Genomic DNA, 18445 nt, shown 5'->3' with positions numbered 1-18445 from the left:
TGTGATGTGTCCTCCAAGTTTGCCTCCCCATATCAATCCCAAAGGTAATGGTTTAGTTGAAAGATTCAACAAAACCATAAAAGGCCTGATCATGGGTTCCCCATAAAAACTCAGGAGGAGATGGGACATTCTGCTCCCATCTCTACTGTGTGCATACAGGGAAGTCCCATAAAAAGGAGATGGCTTCATTCCCTTTTAGCTGCTTTTAGAACACCCTGTGAGAGGCCCACTTAGCTTGGTTAAGGAATGGTGGTAGAGGCCCCTGAGGGTACCTAAGCAGGACATAATTGGACTATGTGCTTGGCCTTTGCTCCAGAATAGCAGAGTACGTTAAGAAAGCAAACAAGATTTTGGTGACTAGCCAGGAGCTTGTCAAGCACTGGTATGACCAAAAAGCCTCCATTGTGGAATATCAACCAGGACAATTGGTGTGGGTCTTAGAGTCTGTAGCAGCCGTAGCATTACAGGATAAGTGGACTGGGGCCTACACCATCATAGAGAAGAAGGGGGAAGTCACCTACATGTTGGGCTTGGATACTCTCAGGAACCCCCACAATGTGATCCATGTGAATAGACTCGAGCTACACCATGAAAGGGCAGACATCACTATATTGATGGTAACAGATAAAGGCGATGAAAAAGAGAGTGGCCACCTCCCAGATCTCCTATCTACTAAAGCCCAAGATGTAACTGTGGAGAGAGTACTCCTCTGTCCCACACTGACAGACCAGCAACAATAGGACTGCTATCACTTGCTGAAGCAGTTTGCTGGACTGTTATTTCTGACATGGGCACCGGTGACAGCCTTCCTGTTGAGTAAAATTTATAGATTGTTTGACCAAGACCAGCATCGAGGCTGAGGTTGCCTGCAGGGGGTGATTGAGCCCTTCAGTAGTCCATATGCCAACCAAGTGGTACTGGAGCCCAAACCCAACCCCAAAGAGGAAACCTGAGATGAGGTTTGGGCAGTCACTAACACTGATGCTCACCCCATTCCAAGAGTTGATGAGCCCATCGATAAGCTGGGACAGCTAACTATCTGAGCACCTTTGACCTGATATCAAGTTATTAACATATTTCCCTCACTACAGAAGCCAAGTAGAGGTCTGCTTTCTCCACAGCTGAAGGCCACTTTCAATTCAAGGTGATGTCTTTTGAATTGAAGAATGCCCCAGATATTTTCCAGAGGTTGGTGAATCGTGTACTCTCAGGATTGGAATGCAGCCTATCTTGACAATATCCCTGTATTTAGCTCTACCTAGAAGATTGGTTCATACCTTTGATACACGCTATTGCTTAAACTGATTTCCAAATAGTTACTTAAGTGGGCTACGTGACTCTGCACATTTCATTTGCATGATTGTTTTTCCTTTCTTCATTTAACTTATTCTCCTGCTTTTCTCACTTTCAGATTGAGGTGCTTGCATTTTGTCTTATGCTGTTTATGAATGTCAAAGAATTTCCAAGGATTCAGAAGGGAAACTTAGTTGTCTGTAATCCTTGTTCTCGCTCATGGTTATTTAAGAGCAACTCACCCTCCTCCACTTTAAAACAGGAGCATAACCTGGATATGGGGGACCAATGAGTTTTTTTGTTGTTAAAGGTTTTGAAATGTAACTGCCTCGCTGACTTTGCTGTGCACTCTGATGAATTGTGTTGCCTATAGAATCCATGACAGCAAGACCCCACATACCTGAAAAATTGTAGTTATGCTCACCATTTTTTGTAGTGTTTGTTATTTAATGATGTTTGGAAAGGTTCGTGCAGCCAAATGTATTTTAAAGTGATTCTAATTGATGCTTTTGTTGGAAAGAAACAATTTTCAAAAGTGAAAAGGTGTTTTTTCAAATAACATTTGACATCCTACAGTCAGCCGGAAATAGTCTGTGTTTTTTTTTAAATCAAAGAGCTTTCCATGATGTAGATCTAGGATTGCAAGTATTTGTCTTCGAGTTTCAGCTTGAGGGGCCTATGGATGAGATGGACACGTCTACGAGAGAGGAGACAGTGGATTGTGTGACGTTTTTAAGGTTGTTTAAGAAAGGAGGAATTTTTAGTGCAGAACAGGTTGGAGGCAAGGCTTTTCGCAGCACTTGCAACAAACTTGTTGTTAATCTCCATCCCCAGGAGAAGAGGTGCTTCTCATCCAGGAGAAGTTAGATGGCATCAAGACCCGGTACTCTGAGATCACCACAGCCAGTGCCAAATCCCTGCGGACCCTCGAGCAGGCACGGCAGCTTGCCACCAAGTTCCAATCAACGCACGAGGAGCTGAGCACCTGGCTACGGAAGGTGGAGGATGAGCTGGCGTCCACCATAGGACACTCACCTGTAGGGGAGCAGATACCCCAATTCCAACAGAGACAGAAGGTAAGAAACCACATAATATCAGAGGAAACTTGTGATCAATCTTTTAATTTGTGATGGATAGATATGCGCGTCACCTAGGCGAGGGCATCCGGCGTGTAGGATGTTTTTCATGTTACAAGCCATATACGCAGAGTATCGGGGAGGTTTGTTTGGGGCCAGAGTGCTCTGAAGAAGCTACTGTGGGGAGAACAAAGCAAGGTGTGTTTTTATGGGAAAGCTCCATGTCGCAGCATTTTTGTATTGTCAGGAACTCTCTTTAGGGAGCACCTGAAAGTGCGGCTTTCAAAGAGTTGGGCATATTCTTCTGTTGCTGTGTTGTGATTTTGTGACAGAACTACATGGTATGCCTTGTTAGGTTTTGGATACTGTGTTGTGACAATGACCGAGAAGGGCTGTTGTGATAGGGAAAGAGTGCTGCAGGAGGTGCTCTGTTATGAAAATATGAACGATGAAAGTGCTGTAAGAATAACTGTATCGTCAGGTGTGGTAGAATTCATGTTGCTAAGACTTCTCTCATGGGGTGCATATTGTCAGAGTGCCCTGGCATGGGATGCTGCATCACGGGGAAGCTCGTTCAGTGGGTGCTGTGTTGTTCAGAGACTCCTGTTGGTGCTGCAATGTTGTCTGTGATAGCTGGGCAGGGCTCCTGAAGTTTCTGCTGTATTTTGGGTCTGTTTTGGTGAAAGGTGTTGTTCTGTTTATAGGGAGTACGGTATTGTGTGTGTTCCCCTCAGATTTGGTGTTAAGAGACTGGACACTCACGGAGTTGTGTGTTTATTGGATCCTATTGTCCAGCTTGTGATAAGGTGCTGTTCGCCGAGAGCTTTTACTGGAGGTCTCTTGAACCACTACTGATCTTCATGTATGGGTGCATATTGTTTTAACATCAAGACCCAGAGTCTGGGTTTATCCATTATTCACTTTTTAGCCTGAGTGGATAATGATTAAGATGTAAGCTCCTGTATTCTGCTACTAATCATACAGGAAATTTGTTGCGGCAACCTTTGTGGAAACGTCTTTTGCGTTAGTGAAAGCTTCCTCAAAGAAAGCTGTAGTTTATGGATACCGTGTGCTGCCAGAACCTCCATTCAGTAGCTTTTATCAAGGTAATGGCAAGAGCCACACCTGTAAAATAATAGTTGAAAACTCAATTGTGGCTGAAAATGTTGCCTAGATCCGCATAAAATGACACCTTGCAAGTTGTAGTGGAATGTCAAAGCCGAAAAATATCATATTTAAATAAAAATAATGTCTAGAATTGACCTGTGCTTTTCTTCTTGACAGAAACACACTTCCCAAATGCCATAAACGGTTACAGTGTGCGTAATAGCTCTCTAAGTGAACCCCATCAACAAATGGTGTCAGGAGTCAGTTGTGCAGCTAGCAGAGAAGGCATTCTACTCACAGAGCCGTCTCAATTCATCCATCCGCCTTATAGTGGCTTGCCTGGGCCTGACACATTAAAAATTAAAATGGAATGGAAACTTCATACTTTTACACCTTGCTCATCGACCCTACAAACAGCACCCAGTGCTGAATGCACCTAGAACCAAATTGTAATTTTGCGATTCCACCATGCCAAGTCCTACTACATCAGATTGATGCTCCAGGTCCAAAAGTAATTAACATGCAGGACACTGCTTTTACCATTGTTCAGGTTCAGGTTCTCTAACCAAGCTTTTTAATAATGTTGATCATCAAGAAGTAAAAGGAGAGAAAGATCCGAAGACCGAATGACCTCTGAAAACTAGCATGTTCTCAGAAGCACAGAGTACCAAAGGGCCATGGACTGGACCTTTGTTAATTCTATTGCAAAACTCTTGTCCCACAGAGGAGTAAGAATCCTTTAAAGAGGTAGTAGGAGACATATTGTCATGACCCACCAGAAGTGAGGACAGAAGAACCCTGGTATCATGCGTACTACTCCTAATCTCAACATGTTAATCCCACTGAAGCTTCCTGTACCTGATTCTCTGATTTGGAATAGTGAACGTGAGAATAGTTTACTTTTCTTCTTGAAATACAAGTAGTTATGGTGGGCTCTGTACATGCCTTTAGTCTGCTTCTCTCCCTCATAATGACAATACAGGTCCAAAATGTGAAATCCCCCTATTTTGATCTCATCTTTAGCAGCGTTGTGAGATAAAAAAATATATTGAATACAGATTAGGCTTCGTTTGTTGTGAGGAAACCTACTTCCACCGGTGTGTCCATGACTCACTCTAGTGTTTCCGGTACTGGTAATAGGAAATACCTCTTTCATGCTGTATTTTATTGTTCCTTTCACTGGCTTTATGTCCTGAGCCATCATTTCGGTGAATGCAGCTGCTGCTGATCAAAATATTGAGGTCATGTGGCATTACAAAAAGCTGAATGCATTAATGCTAACATAAGGGGAACCTCATTTGGCATATGGAATTTACGACACATGGCCTTCATGGTCACATCACAGCAGCAAGCATGCCTCCAGGCAGTGTTCTAACCAGACGTTTATCATAACACGCCCTTGAAAGCATGTAGATGGATCACTCTGTAACAGCAAGACTAAAACTAAGACAGATGAAATTATGGGCCCACTGGCTCCCTGATATCCAGGTCCATACATCGGAGGATGCTAAACACTGCACACGCATCTTCACTTACAACATGGCTTGAGTCTGCACGAGGGACAGGCCTCTACATCATGCACACCTCTGAGAACCCAGTCCTAATAAATTACACTTTCTACTAAGTGCTCCACAAGTGCACTCTCTCTTGATACTAGTCCAAGAGAGACGTGTTATTATTAGTTAACTAATTTTCTGTACATCAGACATTCTTAAAGTGAAATTTCCAGACTACAGAAGCAGGTACTGTTGTGTTTAATTGTACGATCGATTCTAAGTCCTCAGCTGGAGTGGGAGGATTTATCAAGGCATGTTATTATATAAATCTAGAGAGGTGGTGTTCAAGGTAACTTTTTCTTCCTTGAGAGACATTGTCAGAAGCAGCCTACCAGGGTCTACTACTGCAGGGGCTCCACATGTTTCCTGGTTCGAGGAGGGTGTTGTTTGACCTGTGCTTCAACCTGTTTCACAGGAGCTGAAGAAGGAAGTGATGGAGCAGCGGCTAGTGCTTGATACTGTGAACGAAGTCAGCAGTGCCTTACTGGAGCTGGTGCCCTGGAGAGCTCGGGAAGGGTTGGACAAACTTGTGTCTGAAGCCAATGAGCAGTACAAGTCCATCAGTGACACTGTTGGGCAGCGGGTAGACCAGATCGATGCAGCTATACAGCGGTCCCAGCAGGTAGGAGCACTTGTTGCTGTTTGTTCTATGCATGAATTATTTTTGTATTTTTTTAGCGACCCGTCAGTATTTGGAGGAAGGAATAATGATGACTATTCCTTGTTAACCATGTACTTGCACAATATTTTAAACAAAGTTTATTAGGCAGAGCTGAAATCCTTTCTGCCTTAGATGGTTTATGACTTACCATCTGAAACGGGTTAATTGTTGATTAAGTGTGAGTCTCCATTTCTTTTTCCCAAATGTCTACTGTTTGTGGAAGTGGTGTGCACCTCTCCCTTTCCCAAACTCCTGCATTTGGTTAATTGTGCAGTTAGTTCTGGTCTGTTCCTCTTGTACCACTGAGAGGTCTGGTTGTGGATTGAGTGTGTTTGTGTCATTCCTACGGCACACCTGTAACACTGAAGGGGGATGTTATTCGAATTGGAGTGGATCTACCCCACTGCTATATCTCTAAGGTTGGTTGATAGTGTAATAAGTGTAGGTCTCCTCTCTCCCAGCTAGGTCTGGGGTGGGTGGTGTTGGAGTTAGTGTAGGTTACACCTACTCCTCTTCTAGGAATGGTGATGGAGATTGTGTTGGTCCGCCCCTCCCCCTACACACAAACATGTGTTTAGCTGGTGGTGAAGTTAGTGTGAGCCATGATCTCCAGTATACATACAGATGTGTGGCGGCCATCTGAGCTGATGGCCTCAGGGTAGTTAGACGTGTGTAGTCACAGCTGACCTGAATATCGCAGATAGCGCAAAACATTGTTGGGCATGTAGTGCTGCATGCTTTCCTTGTATTTCATCACAAAATGATGATGAATGCCTCATGGCCACTCTGCAGACCTCAAATGTGGCTATGTGCTTCCCTGGGCAGCATGGTCTGACTGCATATCTCAAACATTCTTGAGTGTTTTCCCACCAATTCAGTATCATGGCTGTAGTGCCTACCGCATGCAAGAATTCCCAGCGTAGCTAATTTTATATACCACATTCAGGGTTGCATGCCTTCCTTGGCAGCTATATTTTGATACAAACAGTACATCACACTTCAGTTTGCAAAAGAAAGTGCTATGAAGTGCAAAGGTTTGTGAGTAATCTTTAGGTGACATGTCTGTAAAGCTACCCGTTTTGTCTTTTTCTTGTTAGTTTAAGTCTTTGACAGCCTACTCTGCCTGGCTCACTGCTCCAGGTTCAGTCCCCTTTAAGGGGGATATCTCTACAAGCTTTGTTGTAGCAGCTGCGAAACCTCAGTGTTCGCGTCAACACGCTTATATGGTGGTTTGTAACTGTGCTAAATTTGGTTCAACACTACAAACTCTGCTGTACTAGACTGAGATTACACTACTAAAAAATATACAGTATTTATCTACACAGCAGCCACTAAGGATGGAAATGTGGAGTATGTACTGTTCAAATCAGGTGATCAAGTTAAAGAGTACGGACAGAAGATTAATAATTGGATGGGTGGATCTTGAAGCGGGTCCATCGCTTCCAGGCAGGTAAAGTAAAATGGATGGTACACCTGAAACTTTGCTACAGGGATCTGGGCTCTCCTTGCCTCGATCGCAATATTGAGGTTATTGGAAAGATTTGGCTAGCAAGTGCAACGTTCAGCTGTGGTGATCCACACACACACACGGTTTTTCCTCTGTTGTAATCACTTCGAGCCTGTGACTGTGCTGATGGCGCACAGTGTGCTTTCAGAAGGGTCATCTAGGTAGAGATAGGTATGATACTTAATACTCCATGCGCTCCTAAAAAAAAAAAACAAGCATTTACAATGCAATAGGTCTCACAATGACATTGTTTTGAGCTATTGGCATTGTAAATGTTATTGTTTTTTTTCCCTTTGTGAAGAATTAATTAAATGGTGTAATGCAAATGATTCCTTCCTTCAGGGGCATGGCCGCAGCATGCACGCCTCTGTGATAGGAGCAGGTGCAATAACAGTTTGTTCCTTCCATCGCAAGGTGGGCTGGTGTGCTGTGTTACATCTTGCATAACATGGCCCCTGGCGCTTAGAAACCAAAGTCCATGACACATTTTGTATCAGTTTATATGGACAAAAAGCAGAGTTTCACGTTATACGCTTGAGAATACCTGCTCAACTGCAGTTTCAGCATAAAAGTAACTCTTGCTTTTGATGGGTGAACTCGAAGTGAGAGCAGCAACGCTGCCTAGGAAGGCCAATATTTGGGAATTTTGTAAAACTTCGCTGGCGCAGTAAACCTTCAAGCACCCCTGATAGGCATGTATTTCAACAGCAGGCCTATCAACCCCCGCCTCCCCCGAGTCACCTCACTAGACTTGTGCACTGCGATTTTTTTTTTTATTGAATAGAATTTTTTTGCAGACAGTGGGAGGAACAGAGAGACCTGAGATGAACCTGCTCAGCTGCTATGTACGACACTCAAGCTCTACCCATTCACTCCCGCTGCTATGGACAAAAGTCCATACATGCCCCAGCTGCTATGGATGACACTCTAACTCTACGTACCCGTCCCAGCTGCTATGTATGACACTTTACCTTTACATGCTTGTCTCAGCTACTATGTAAAGCAATTAGCTCTATATACCCTCCGCAGCTGCTATGTACAAATCTCTAGCTCTATGTAACGCCCCGGGTATGTCCAGATCCCAGCACCTATGTATGATACTCTTATCGCTACATACCACCCTGGCTGCTACGTACAGCACTAATTCCATTAATCCACTGCAAGAGCTATGTACAATTTGCTGTCTCTAAAAAGCAACCCCAGCTGCTATGTACCGTATTCCAACTCTTAACAACCGCACCAGTTGCTGCGTACGTCACCCACCCTGTGTGCCCAGGCCAGCATTTATGTTAAACCATTTTATGCATGTAAGTACAACACTCCTTCTCTATGCACCCACCCATATTGTCCACAACACTAACTACGTGTGAATCCCAGCTGGTATGTAACTCACTCAACAATTGCGGACCCAAACAGCTTCCATGTACAACAGTCCACCTCTGTGTACTCTCCCCAGTTGCTGCTACATCCCGCAAATCAATGTCAAGCAGACGCTAAGCGCATATAATTTCTGATGCAGCTCTGAATGATTGAATTTGGAACTCGACCACAGAAGTGAGGGTCGTCTTGAAAGCTTGCAAATAAATGTGTTTGTCAGCCAAATTACGTGTTTGTGCACCTATCAGAAACACACAAATATCAGTGTGATGTCCAGGTAAACAAAGTTTCTCATCCATTGTTTACTAGGCCCGCGAATGCATGTGTAAATATGTGTTAGGCTGGGGAACAGGACATATGAGATTTTGTGGCCGCTGCTCTTACCCCCGCACACAATTATGAATTTGTAATTCAATAGACCACTTGCTGAACATCTTGCAGTTTTACTAAAACGTTTATTTCTCAAATAGATCAAAAGTTGCTAAAGAGAAAGCGCCTGCTGTGCTTCTGTGTAGGAGCAGGCCTCTGCAAAGTTTAACTAATCCCCTTTAACTTACTGACTGCTATATTCAGATGCTAAACTGACACTAATGTGGAGCAATGTACCACACAATGAACTCATTATTTCTAAAATAGCAAACAGAACCAAATATCCACTGCTGCAGAGTGTTCCGTTTAATATATGTTCTTGCTGAATAAGGTTGTCATCCCTGCCACATAATATGGTATTCCACTGCCGCACGATTTCTGTGGCCCTGTTTGGTAACTGCAAGTAGGTTCTTAATAACTAAGGGAGTAGTTTCCTATTGGCCATTGATTTCAGCCGTGACTCCATAACTGCAGACTTAGCTTCGCTGACTGTACAGTAATGTATACGAGAGCTCGTGTACATACATATAACTGACATATCCTGTGTCTGTGTTAACGTGCACACCTAAACGTCCACACAGGCAGCGCTCACGGATGCCAGCATCAAGGCGTGTGCATGATTTTAAGCATGTTCCTTATTGGATGTCGCGATAGTACTACTGAATTTTATCCTTGTCTAACACTGTTGGCAACAGTAGTGCTCTACAATCCATCCACAGAATCTTCCAACTCCTTCCAAAGCTGGTAGCCGTAGTACACTACGCCATTTCTTGACAGGGCCCTAATGACTACGTTAGGCTAGGCAGTCCAATGGCGGCAAGCCCTCCCCAGCAATGTTAACGTTAAAAAGAGCCCCTTGCTAACCCGCGCTGGCTCGGTCGCAGTCGCTAAAATATTCACGTATCTTATTATTCACAGGGCATGCCTTGGTTTGTTTGAAATTCTTCGTTGCTCCTGGACATACAAACGTGTGAACTGCTCAGCATTCTTCAGATGTATTTTTTTTGTTACGTGGTTTTCCGAGATAAGTGAAACAAGCAATGGCCGCGCGGCTGTGAAAGTGACCCGGCCCGCGCGGCGTGATAGTGAAAGGCAACCAGTGGTGCGCGCGCACCAAGAGGAGCGGGGGTGAGGGAGCGCGGCAGCGAGGCGAACGCTCGCTGCTGCACGTGCTAGACACGGACGGGAATGGGCAGAACAAAGGCGGGACATGCGCCCGCCTTTGCCCAATTGCGTGCCTTTTAAAAAAAAACACGTGAAACCCAATGGCTGCTGGCAAAAACAAAACCACACGCACAAGCGTGTGGTCAGCTTTCAAAACCCCCTACATAAGGTCGGCGCGAGACCTAAAAAAAAGCCTTAAGGTAGCTCAGTAATAGGCTGTCCTTTCCTGTTACAGCTAAAAAGTACAGTGCGAGGTCTGGCTTTGATGGTGCTTTGTGCTGTGTTTGTGCGACTCTGTCACAATTGCCCTATACATCTGAGAGCGAGGCCTTGTCGCGTGTTACATGGGCCAGTAGGTAGTGCTATAAGCTTTGTCTATGCTCACTGCTTCTGTGGGATTTGTGAAGTCCAGTAAGTACTTTATTTTCTCTTGTGCTGTAAAAAGCCCTTCCTGTGCTGGTTTCCTTTATGCTCTGTAAGGCCTGTATGCCATTGTCTGCAGTATATTGTATTAAGACTAACTACGTTTTATTCTCCTATATGTAATGTGCGAAGCCCTGTCTAGGCTCTGTGCACTGTATGAAGGCCTATTTGTGCACTTGTCTTTGGTAAGCTTTATCGAGGCCTTACTGGTCTCCGCGCTTCTGTATGCAAAGCTTTGTGTTTTTTTGTGTCATCTAAAGCCCCCTTTGCTCAGTGCTTCTGTACGGAGTACAAAGATGGGAAGTCTCTTCAGAGATTCAGGCTCCTGTAAGCTTTGTTGCCTACTACACAGCTCTACTATAGCATATAACACTCCTTGTCATTGCCTCATTCTCCTTTAAGCCATGTGATGTCCTGTATGCTGTCTGTGATCAATGTGCTTGTCTTGTTAATGCTCTGCCCTGCTTGTCGTCTTCCTCTCTGCCAGTATGAGCAGGCCGCTGATGCAGAGTTAGCCTGGGTCGCAGAGACCAAGCGGAAACTGCTGGCACTGGGTCCAATCCGATTAGAGCAGGACCAGACCACCGCGCAGCTGCAAGTGCAGAAGGTACGTGCAGCATGTCTTAAGAGGAGTCTGGTGTACAGGCAGCCTTGGCATGATGTCCAGTGCATGGGCAGCAGGGGCATGATGTCTTGAGCATGAGCATCATATTTGGAGGTCTGGGTCGTGTTGTGGTGGAGGACCAGGACTTAGTCAGCATGAACGGTTCATGGCATTGGAAGCATGAGAGGTTCAGGGCATGAGAAGCATAAGAGGTGCAGGGCATGAGATGTACAGTGTGTGTGTGTGCTCTGTAAGTGGTCGTTATCTTGGGTTCATGAGGGGTCTTGTGTGTCAACAGCATGAGGGTTTGGAGCATGTAAAGCGGGGAGTGATGCAGGGGATGGGCAGACTGCTGATAGGCAACGGGCACGAGAGTTGCATACCTGAAGGACGCATGTTCAGGTACATAAGCAACTCCTAGCCTGTGGAGCACTATGCGTGGGCCGGTCAGTAGTTGCTGCAACTGGAAGACAATCTGCTCTACCATCAAGTTATGGAAATAAGAGGGGCCCATCCAGAGCATGAGCACATTTGTCGACCTATGCAGGTGAGGTCCACGTAAGCTATACAATCCTCTCTCCCTTTGCCTCTTTCACTCAAAGTGGAATTTTCATTCATCATCAACATCTTTAAATGTTCAAGATACAAGCTCGTTTAAACCACAGGTTTCAGTCTTGTGGAGCTTTCCTTTACTGTCACGGGGCCGCCCCTTCCATTTTCCTTTACTATTGACATCTAGCCACGGCAACAAAGCAGCGGCAGCATAGCTGTGCCTTGGGTCTCTAGGATGTCACTCCTCCCTTGGCTCACAGTGTTATAGGTCGTCCTACTGTGAAGTCTGAGGAGTCATGTGTGGCATGGATACTCCGTATAAAACACAGTTCTTCCTCTATTACAGGACCTTCTTTCTCCTCTTAGGTCTTGGCCATCAACATCTTATGGGAGAGAGTATCATGGACTCTCCTCTAACTTGGGTCTCAATTTCCCTTCACTCACTAATCTGGAAGCCCTCACCACCAACATCTAAGTGGAGGGTCTTGGGTCTGGCATTGATGATTCACGCTCTTCCTTGACATTTGCTAGGAAGGTGCCCTCTGCTATTGCTTCCCTTGGTCCACTCTGTACTTACTGTGCCTTTTTCTCCCAATAGGCCTTCTCCATTGACATTATTCGACACAAGGATTCCATGGATGAGCTGCTGAAACTTCGAGATGAGATCCTTGGGGCATGCGGGGAGGAGCAGAAGGCCGTTCTTAAGGTAAAGTATAATCTTACTCTCTGCCTGTTATTCGAATCCCAGATCGCAGCACAGTGCTTTGGCGTAAGCATTACCTGTTTATAGAAAAGAAAATATTTTCTTATTAATGTAACCTGTCAGTAGGAAGGAAAACACCTCTTCATTAGTGTTACTGTTTTTGTTCGAAGGGGCACACTCCTATGTCACGTCAGTGTCAAATGTAGACTGCTTGTTAAAGCGGAGCATTCTGGTGCCATTACCCAGCCCAGGGCAATCATTAACTCTTTTATCATTGTTACAAGTCTGCAGAAGTAGTCCATTCTGGTGTCAGTATGAACTGTCTGCAGAAAGGGGAGCACTATTTGGTCAGTGCCAACCTGCCTGTTGAAAGGTGGCTTGCTCAGACATCTGTAGGTGTATGGGGTTGATTTGCTGCTGGAAAGTAACAACATAAATGCGTAACATGTTTTATAGGGTGCAGATCTTATCTGGTGAGCTGTCAGTATTTTCTTTGAGTGGTACGTCTGTCATCAATATCCCTGTGGCCATTAACCCCTTCCTGTAGATCTTACGTATATGGGGCAGCCATACACTGTTGGGCACCAAGTGTTTCCATAGATGCTAACTTCTGCCTGGTCACTGAAGATGATTCATCTGCATGCATATGGGCAGTGACCCTTGCCTTTTGTTCATATGCCACAAATGTTAGCAAAAATATGCACCCAATCTTTTCAAAATATCAGCTTACTCTTTTCTTTAGCCGTTTCTGTCTTTCACCTAATTGTTACCTCAGCCCTCCTCTTGGAAAGGTGCAAGATAAGCAGGTGTGAATGTTATTGACCACCCCACAACTGCACTACAGTGCCATTCCATTGATCGGCAGCCTTTGCCTTGACCCTTCATTTGATTTTTGCTTGTCAAAAAAACGTTTGAAGGAAGGAAGAGAGGTATTGTAAAACACATTGGTTCTCAAAGCGCTGTCTCTTATCTAATTCATTGAGGGTCAGGTTTCTTCATGAGATGTTCCACATGCTCAACACATTCTTTTCAAGGCAACTGTTTGGTGCTTTTTTTGTAAAGAGTCAATTGTGATGCACAATGGGAGCTTACATAGAGGTCCTTAGGATCGCTTGAAACTAATGTAATTTGTAGGAAGCTGGCTCTTTGTGATATATCAAAAATCTGATGTATGTGTAAAGAGTCCAGGAGGTTCCCTAATGAGTGGACAGGGGCTTAACAGAGGAGTGCAAGACATCTACAAATACACCCAGTGATCAATAAATGACACACAACTCAAAAAGGAGATCCACACCAATTTTAGAAAAATACTCTTCTTTCTAGGTTTATTTTAAGACCAAGATCTACATTCAAAGGTGAGTACGTTTCTCATAAGAAATACTTTAAAAAGTGGACACTTGGTGCAAATTTCAGTTCAGCAATGTTAACTCATGGGAGGAAAACAAAAATGCAGTTTTGTAGGTAAGGACATGACTTACAAATCCAGTCATCGGAGTTTCAGATCAACACAAGGCAAGGTTCAAGTTAGCACCAAGACTGCACCACCAGCGGCACAGAGGAGGCCAGTTGCAGAGGTCAAATTCGGAGTCTGGCACCCAATGTTAACCAATGGAGACTGGGGGTGATCGAAGATGTGCAGTTTACAGGTAAGTAAAAGCAGTGTCGGGGTCAATCTCCGGGGGTTTAGGCAAGCATTGGAAGGACCACAGAGAAGCCCCAGCATGCATCCTCAGGGGCAGCCGGTTGCAGAATGCCAAAACAGTGCTGGGCGCCCAGTTCAAACCAATGGAGACGAATGGTTTCGTAAAAAGGCTGCAGGCTCTGGCCAGGCGGCAGGACGACGAAAACTAACAGCCGCCCAGGTACGTACTGATGCTTGAGGACGTAGACACACAGTTGGTCGAGCTCCCTAAGGCTCGGGGGCTTCGGGTGCAGGGATGACCTTTGATGTTGGAAAAAGCTTATCAGAGCAGGTCATGGTTAAGGGGGGTTTTCGGGTTGAAGCTGCAGGTGTCATTGGGGTGCCCAGGAGGAGTCAACCCTCATCAGACTTGGGCTCAGGACCACTAGGGAACCTTCTTAGGACCAGTGGGCCACGTGGACTCGAGCGGGAGGCTTCGGTTGCAGAGGTGGGTTTGATGGTGTGGTTTTGCTGTTCAGCAGGGTTCAAAAGTCCTTGGTTGTTGGTTTCTTGCGAACCTGTCTGCTGTCCATGACTGGAGTTCTTGATCTTTATTGAAGGCAGGCAGTCCTCCCAGGGTTTTGGAGGTCGCTGGCCTGCAGGACGAGTCGACTTTTGGTGCCAGGAGTGAAAGGCAGCAGACAGGCATGTAGGGTTGGCGCGGAGTCAGTCACTGGTCCTTCTGTCTTACTGTTTTGGCACTTCGGTGTCTGGCCTTCGTAGGTCATCGGGAATCTAAACTTCAGGGTCTAGGGCTGCCACCCGAATACTAGATTTAGGGGTGTTACAGGGGAGTGACAGGTAGGGACTAATGGGTCCCTTACCTGGGGTGTCTACGCTCTCTATTATGCCACCCTCCTGTAAGCATAGTCCTAGACCTGATTGGATAAGTCCCACCATCTGCAAGATGGTGGGTACTGATAAATGTGCTTCACTTTGCCTCCAGCAACTGAGGGTTGGAGCTGGCAAAGGGGGCACATCTCCTGGTATCACTTAGTTTTCTCACCAATCCACCAGTCCTCCTGTCACAAGTGGGGGTTTGCTGCTTGTTGCAGATTGCGCCCCCAGTTCATAGGCTGGGTTCGCATTACAAAGGCAGCAAGGCCTTTGACGCGTCCCTCTCGTGCATTGTACCTGCCTAACGGAGGTGGTGTGACACTTTCGCCAGGCATGGGCCTTGTTTCTGGCCTCGGATCGCGTGGGGCTCTCACCCCATGGGTCCAGAAACATGTCTGGTGGTGGCAGGCTACCTAAAGCTAGTCAGAGACTACACCAGGGTTGGTAAGTTTTTAGGGGACACCTCAGAGGTGCCCTCTGGGTGCTTGTTTTTCATAAAACCAACACTGGCATCAGTGTGGGTTTAATCAGATCTGTTTGGTACTAAACACTCCCGAGTTCAGTGAAGCCATCGTGGTGCTGGGGTACTTGAGTTGTCAAGTTTCCAGCCTATGTACTCTCTATGGCTTCTCTGGCACTTACAATATTAATAGACTTAAATATTGTAGGGGCATATCTGCTCGTGCATATATACCCACACCTGAGATAAAGTGCACCCTGCCTTAGGGCTTGTAAGACCTGCGAGAGGGGTGTCTTACCTATACCTTAAAATTGTGTGGTGACAGCTGTAGTGCACTCTGTGTGTTCGAGGTTTCAATTAAACATTAAGTGCATGAAATTGCTAAAGTTGGTGTGCTCGCCTTGAGGTGGTTACACCTGACCACCAATTCGAAAGAAGCAAATTAACCAGGACCAGGTAGTTCTGGACAAAGTAAGCACTACCAGGGGTACTCGAATGAGTATTCACAAATTACTTATGCTATGATCTAAACAGAGGAAAACATTTGTACACTTAAATCAATTACACCAATCATGAAATATTGTGCTTCAAAAGGACATTGTTGCTGAAAACGACGAAAATCAAAGTTCTCCAATCCTTCTTTATTCAGAAGAAAGTTCATGAGATGAGAAAAAGTTGCAAAATGAAATGGAAGATTTCAAGTGCTTGATGTTCAAAACAAGATTATTCCCAATGCATTTCGGGTGTGCTAAGCACCCTTCTTCAGGGGCAATCTACAATAAATGTAAACAAACAACTACTGAGAAAAACATACATAAATGTCTCATCAAAAACTAACATTTAATGTGAAAACAGCCTTATAATTGCCGGGAGGAAAGCTTTTAAATGGTAAAGGAGATGATTATTGAGAGGTGGAGTTAACATGAAGATTTCGAAAAAGCGCAACCAGATGCGGTAACCAGAATCACCAGATGACTTGAATTAGGTGAATACAGTCGTCGAGTGGTTAGTAGTGCCGTGAGGAAGGTCAAGGAGAAAGAAACCCAAGGTGATAAAAAGGCTCATGACGGTCGTCTTTGGAAGAGTGAGCAGTGATTGAAAAAATTAACCAAAGTGAAAAAATGGAAAAGAAGCTCGTTGTGTAAGTATGACAATAGAATCTGTTAGCTTTACCTTGGAATTATTTTTACAGTGATAAAAACCGTGTATGACTGGGCTGAATAGCCGATAGCGAAATACACAGTGATGCAATCAGCAATCTCACGCTGGTAGAAATGCTGTGTGTCTTATCTCGGTGACTGAAAAGAAATGTAAATACCCTGAGTGACTCGCTTAATGAATATGGACGAATAGTGGTCCAATGTAATGGAGACGTGTCTCTCACCTGTGTTTGCTGAGAACGGACGGTACCTTGTTGGAAGCTCGACCACAAATGCCGGCCGGAATCTGTTCAGAATATGAAAAGGACAAATGGTGATGCAAAAATGACTGGGTGAATCGTGTGCGCGTGAGGGATAAAGATAGATTCATTAAATGAACTTACAGGTGTGGAGTCATGGGAGTCCAACATAGTGTACCCCGGTGTGAGCGCTGGCAAAATTAGCCATATCCGTTACGTGACGGCGTGGCGATGCCTGTGACTCTTAAACGCTAATGATGTGCCGCGTCGCGTAGAACGTGGTGAACATGAAAAAAGGACTAGTGATTGTCAAAGAAGAATTGTGCAGCCATCTTTGTGTGGTGACGAAGGTGTAGTGAAGATTAAAAACAAGTGACTACAAACCCTGAATGTAAAGCAGGAAACAAAAACCACGTGAATTACCTACCAAAGTGGATAATCAGTAAAGGACAAATGGATGCTTTGTAAAAACGTTCAGTGACATACAATGTCGACGTACTACTGCCCACATAGTATCAGAATACTAGCCAAAATCTGCCGTTTTTTAGAAAAACGTTCACATTCTAGAAATTGAACCAGAGCGATTGACCTTGTGGACCAACTTGAAGATAAAATGACAGTACCCATTAGACACAAATGGTTTACCTGATCAAATGTGCAAATGACAGTGTGTAGCACATAGTGAGCATGTGACATGTGTAAATAAATCAACGCGTGTTCAACATGAAAAACATATGCTAGTGACATCGTGAAACTTGACAGCTCAACTGTATTAAAAACAACACAATTTCTATTGAATCAAAGGCATGTCCGACGGGAATGAATAAGTGGGGTTACAAGTACCTGCTGCGGGCAGCAGATGGTACTACGGAATGAAAAATTTGAAACGCCTTATGAGATCCAATTGTAAATGGTGTCCAGTTGTGCATCTGGGGAGTTGCATGACTGCAGTAAGAAACTGAGGTTCAGTGTACAAGGCTGGCTCTAGAGGAAACAGGAAAGTTCTAATTTGTCATTGAGACCTTTTGGAACCATGGTATCGCTGATACTAGGAACCTGGTTATCAGGGACCCAGTACTCTACAGTCAAAGATGCATCAAAAGCCAGGCAAACAGAAACCCACTTTCCTTCACTCATACAATCTAATTAGAATTTCTCAATTTTCATGGGGCATCCCCTTCTCCCTCAGTACGCCCCACATTTTCTCCCTCTGAACCAGGTTGAAAGCAGAACAGAGGTCAAAAATGCGACAAGCAAGTTTCTCAATCACACTACCACAAATAGAGCACTTTTGGTTTGCACAAAAGCCCTATACACTTCTTGGGGAATCTCTGGACTCTTTACATGATCTAACCAGTTATTGGTATACCACATAAAGAGCTAGCTTCCTTCAATGAGGGCACTTGCGCCCAAGTTAGAGGGCCCCTAACTGGGAATTTCGAGGCGTATTCCTATAGAGGGGAGGGGAGAGGTCCGCCAGGGCTGTGTTTTGGCCCCCACCCTGTTTTTATTACTAATGAATAGGTGGGTGGATTTCCTAACTGATTGCCAGAATGATTTCCCTACGTTATCAGAAATCAAGGTCCCGGGCTTGTGGTTCACCCATGATACCCTCCTGCTAGGGTGTTGTCAATTTTGCTGCAATGATTTTCTCTTTTGTGACCACTGTGGCCTTG

The 18445-nt window shown here is 44.9% G+C and overlaps 1 protein-coding gene across 5 annotated transcripts in view; it reads left to right on the top strand.

Moving 5' to 3' along the window:
* Nucleotides 1-18445, top strand: part of MACF1 (microtubule actin crosslinking factor 1) — a 1146281-nt gene that overhangs the window by 841419 nt on the left and 286417 nt on the right. For all 5 annotated transcript variants that reach the window (XM_085648361.1, XM_085648360.1, XM_085648359.1 and 2 more), the window contains 4 exons: nt 2128-2369; nt 5448-5654; nt 11021-11140; nt 12288-12395. In XM_085648361.1, coding sequence (XP_085504487.1) covers nt 2128-2369; nt 5448-5654; nt 11021-11140; nt 12288-12395 — 677 coding nt within the window. The remainder of the gene's footprint in view (nt 1-2127; nt 2370-5447; nt 5655-11020; nt 11141-12287; nt 12396-18445) is intronic.

The sequence above is a fragment of the Triturus cristatus genome, chromosome 3_2 (assembly GCF_964204655.1).
Source record: "Triturus cristatus chromosome 3_2, aTriCri1.1, whole genome shotgun sequence".
NCBI lineage: Eukaryota > Metazoa > Chordata > Amphibia > Caudata > Salamandridae > Triturus > Triturus cristatus.
Note: the sequence above shows the minus strand (reverse complement) of the source record. Positions and strands in the feature narration are given on the sequence as shown.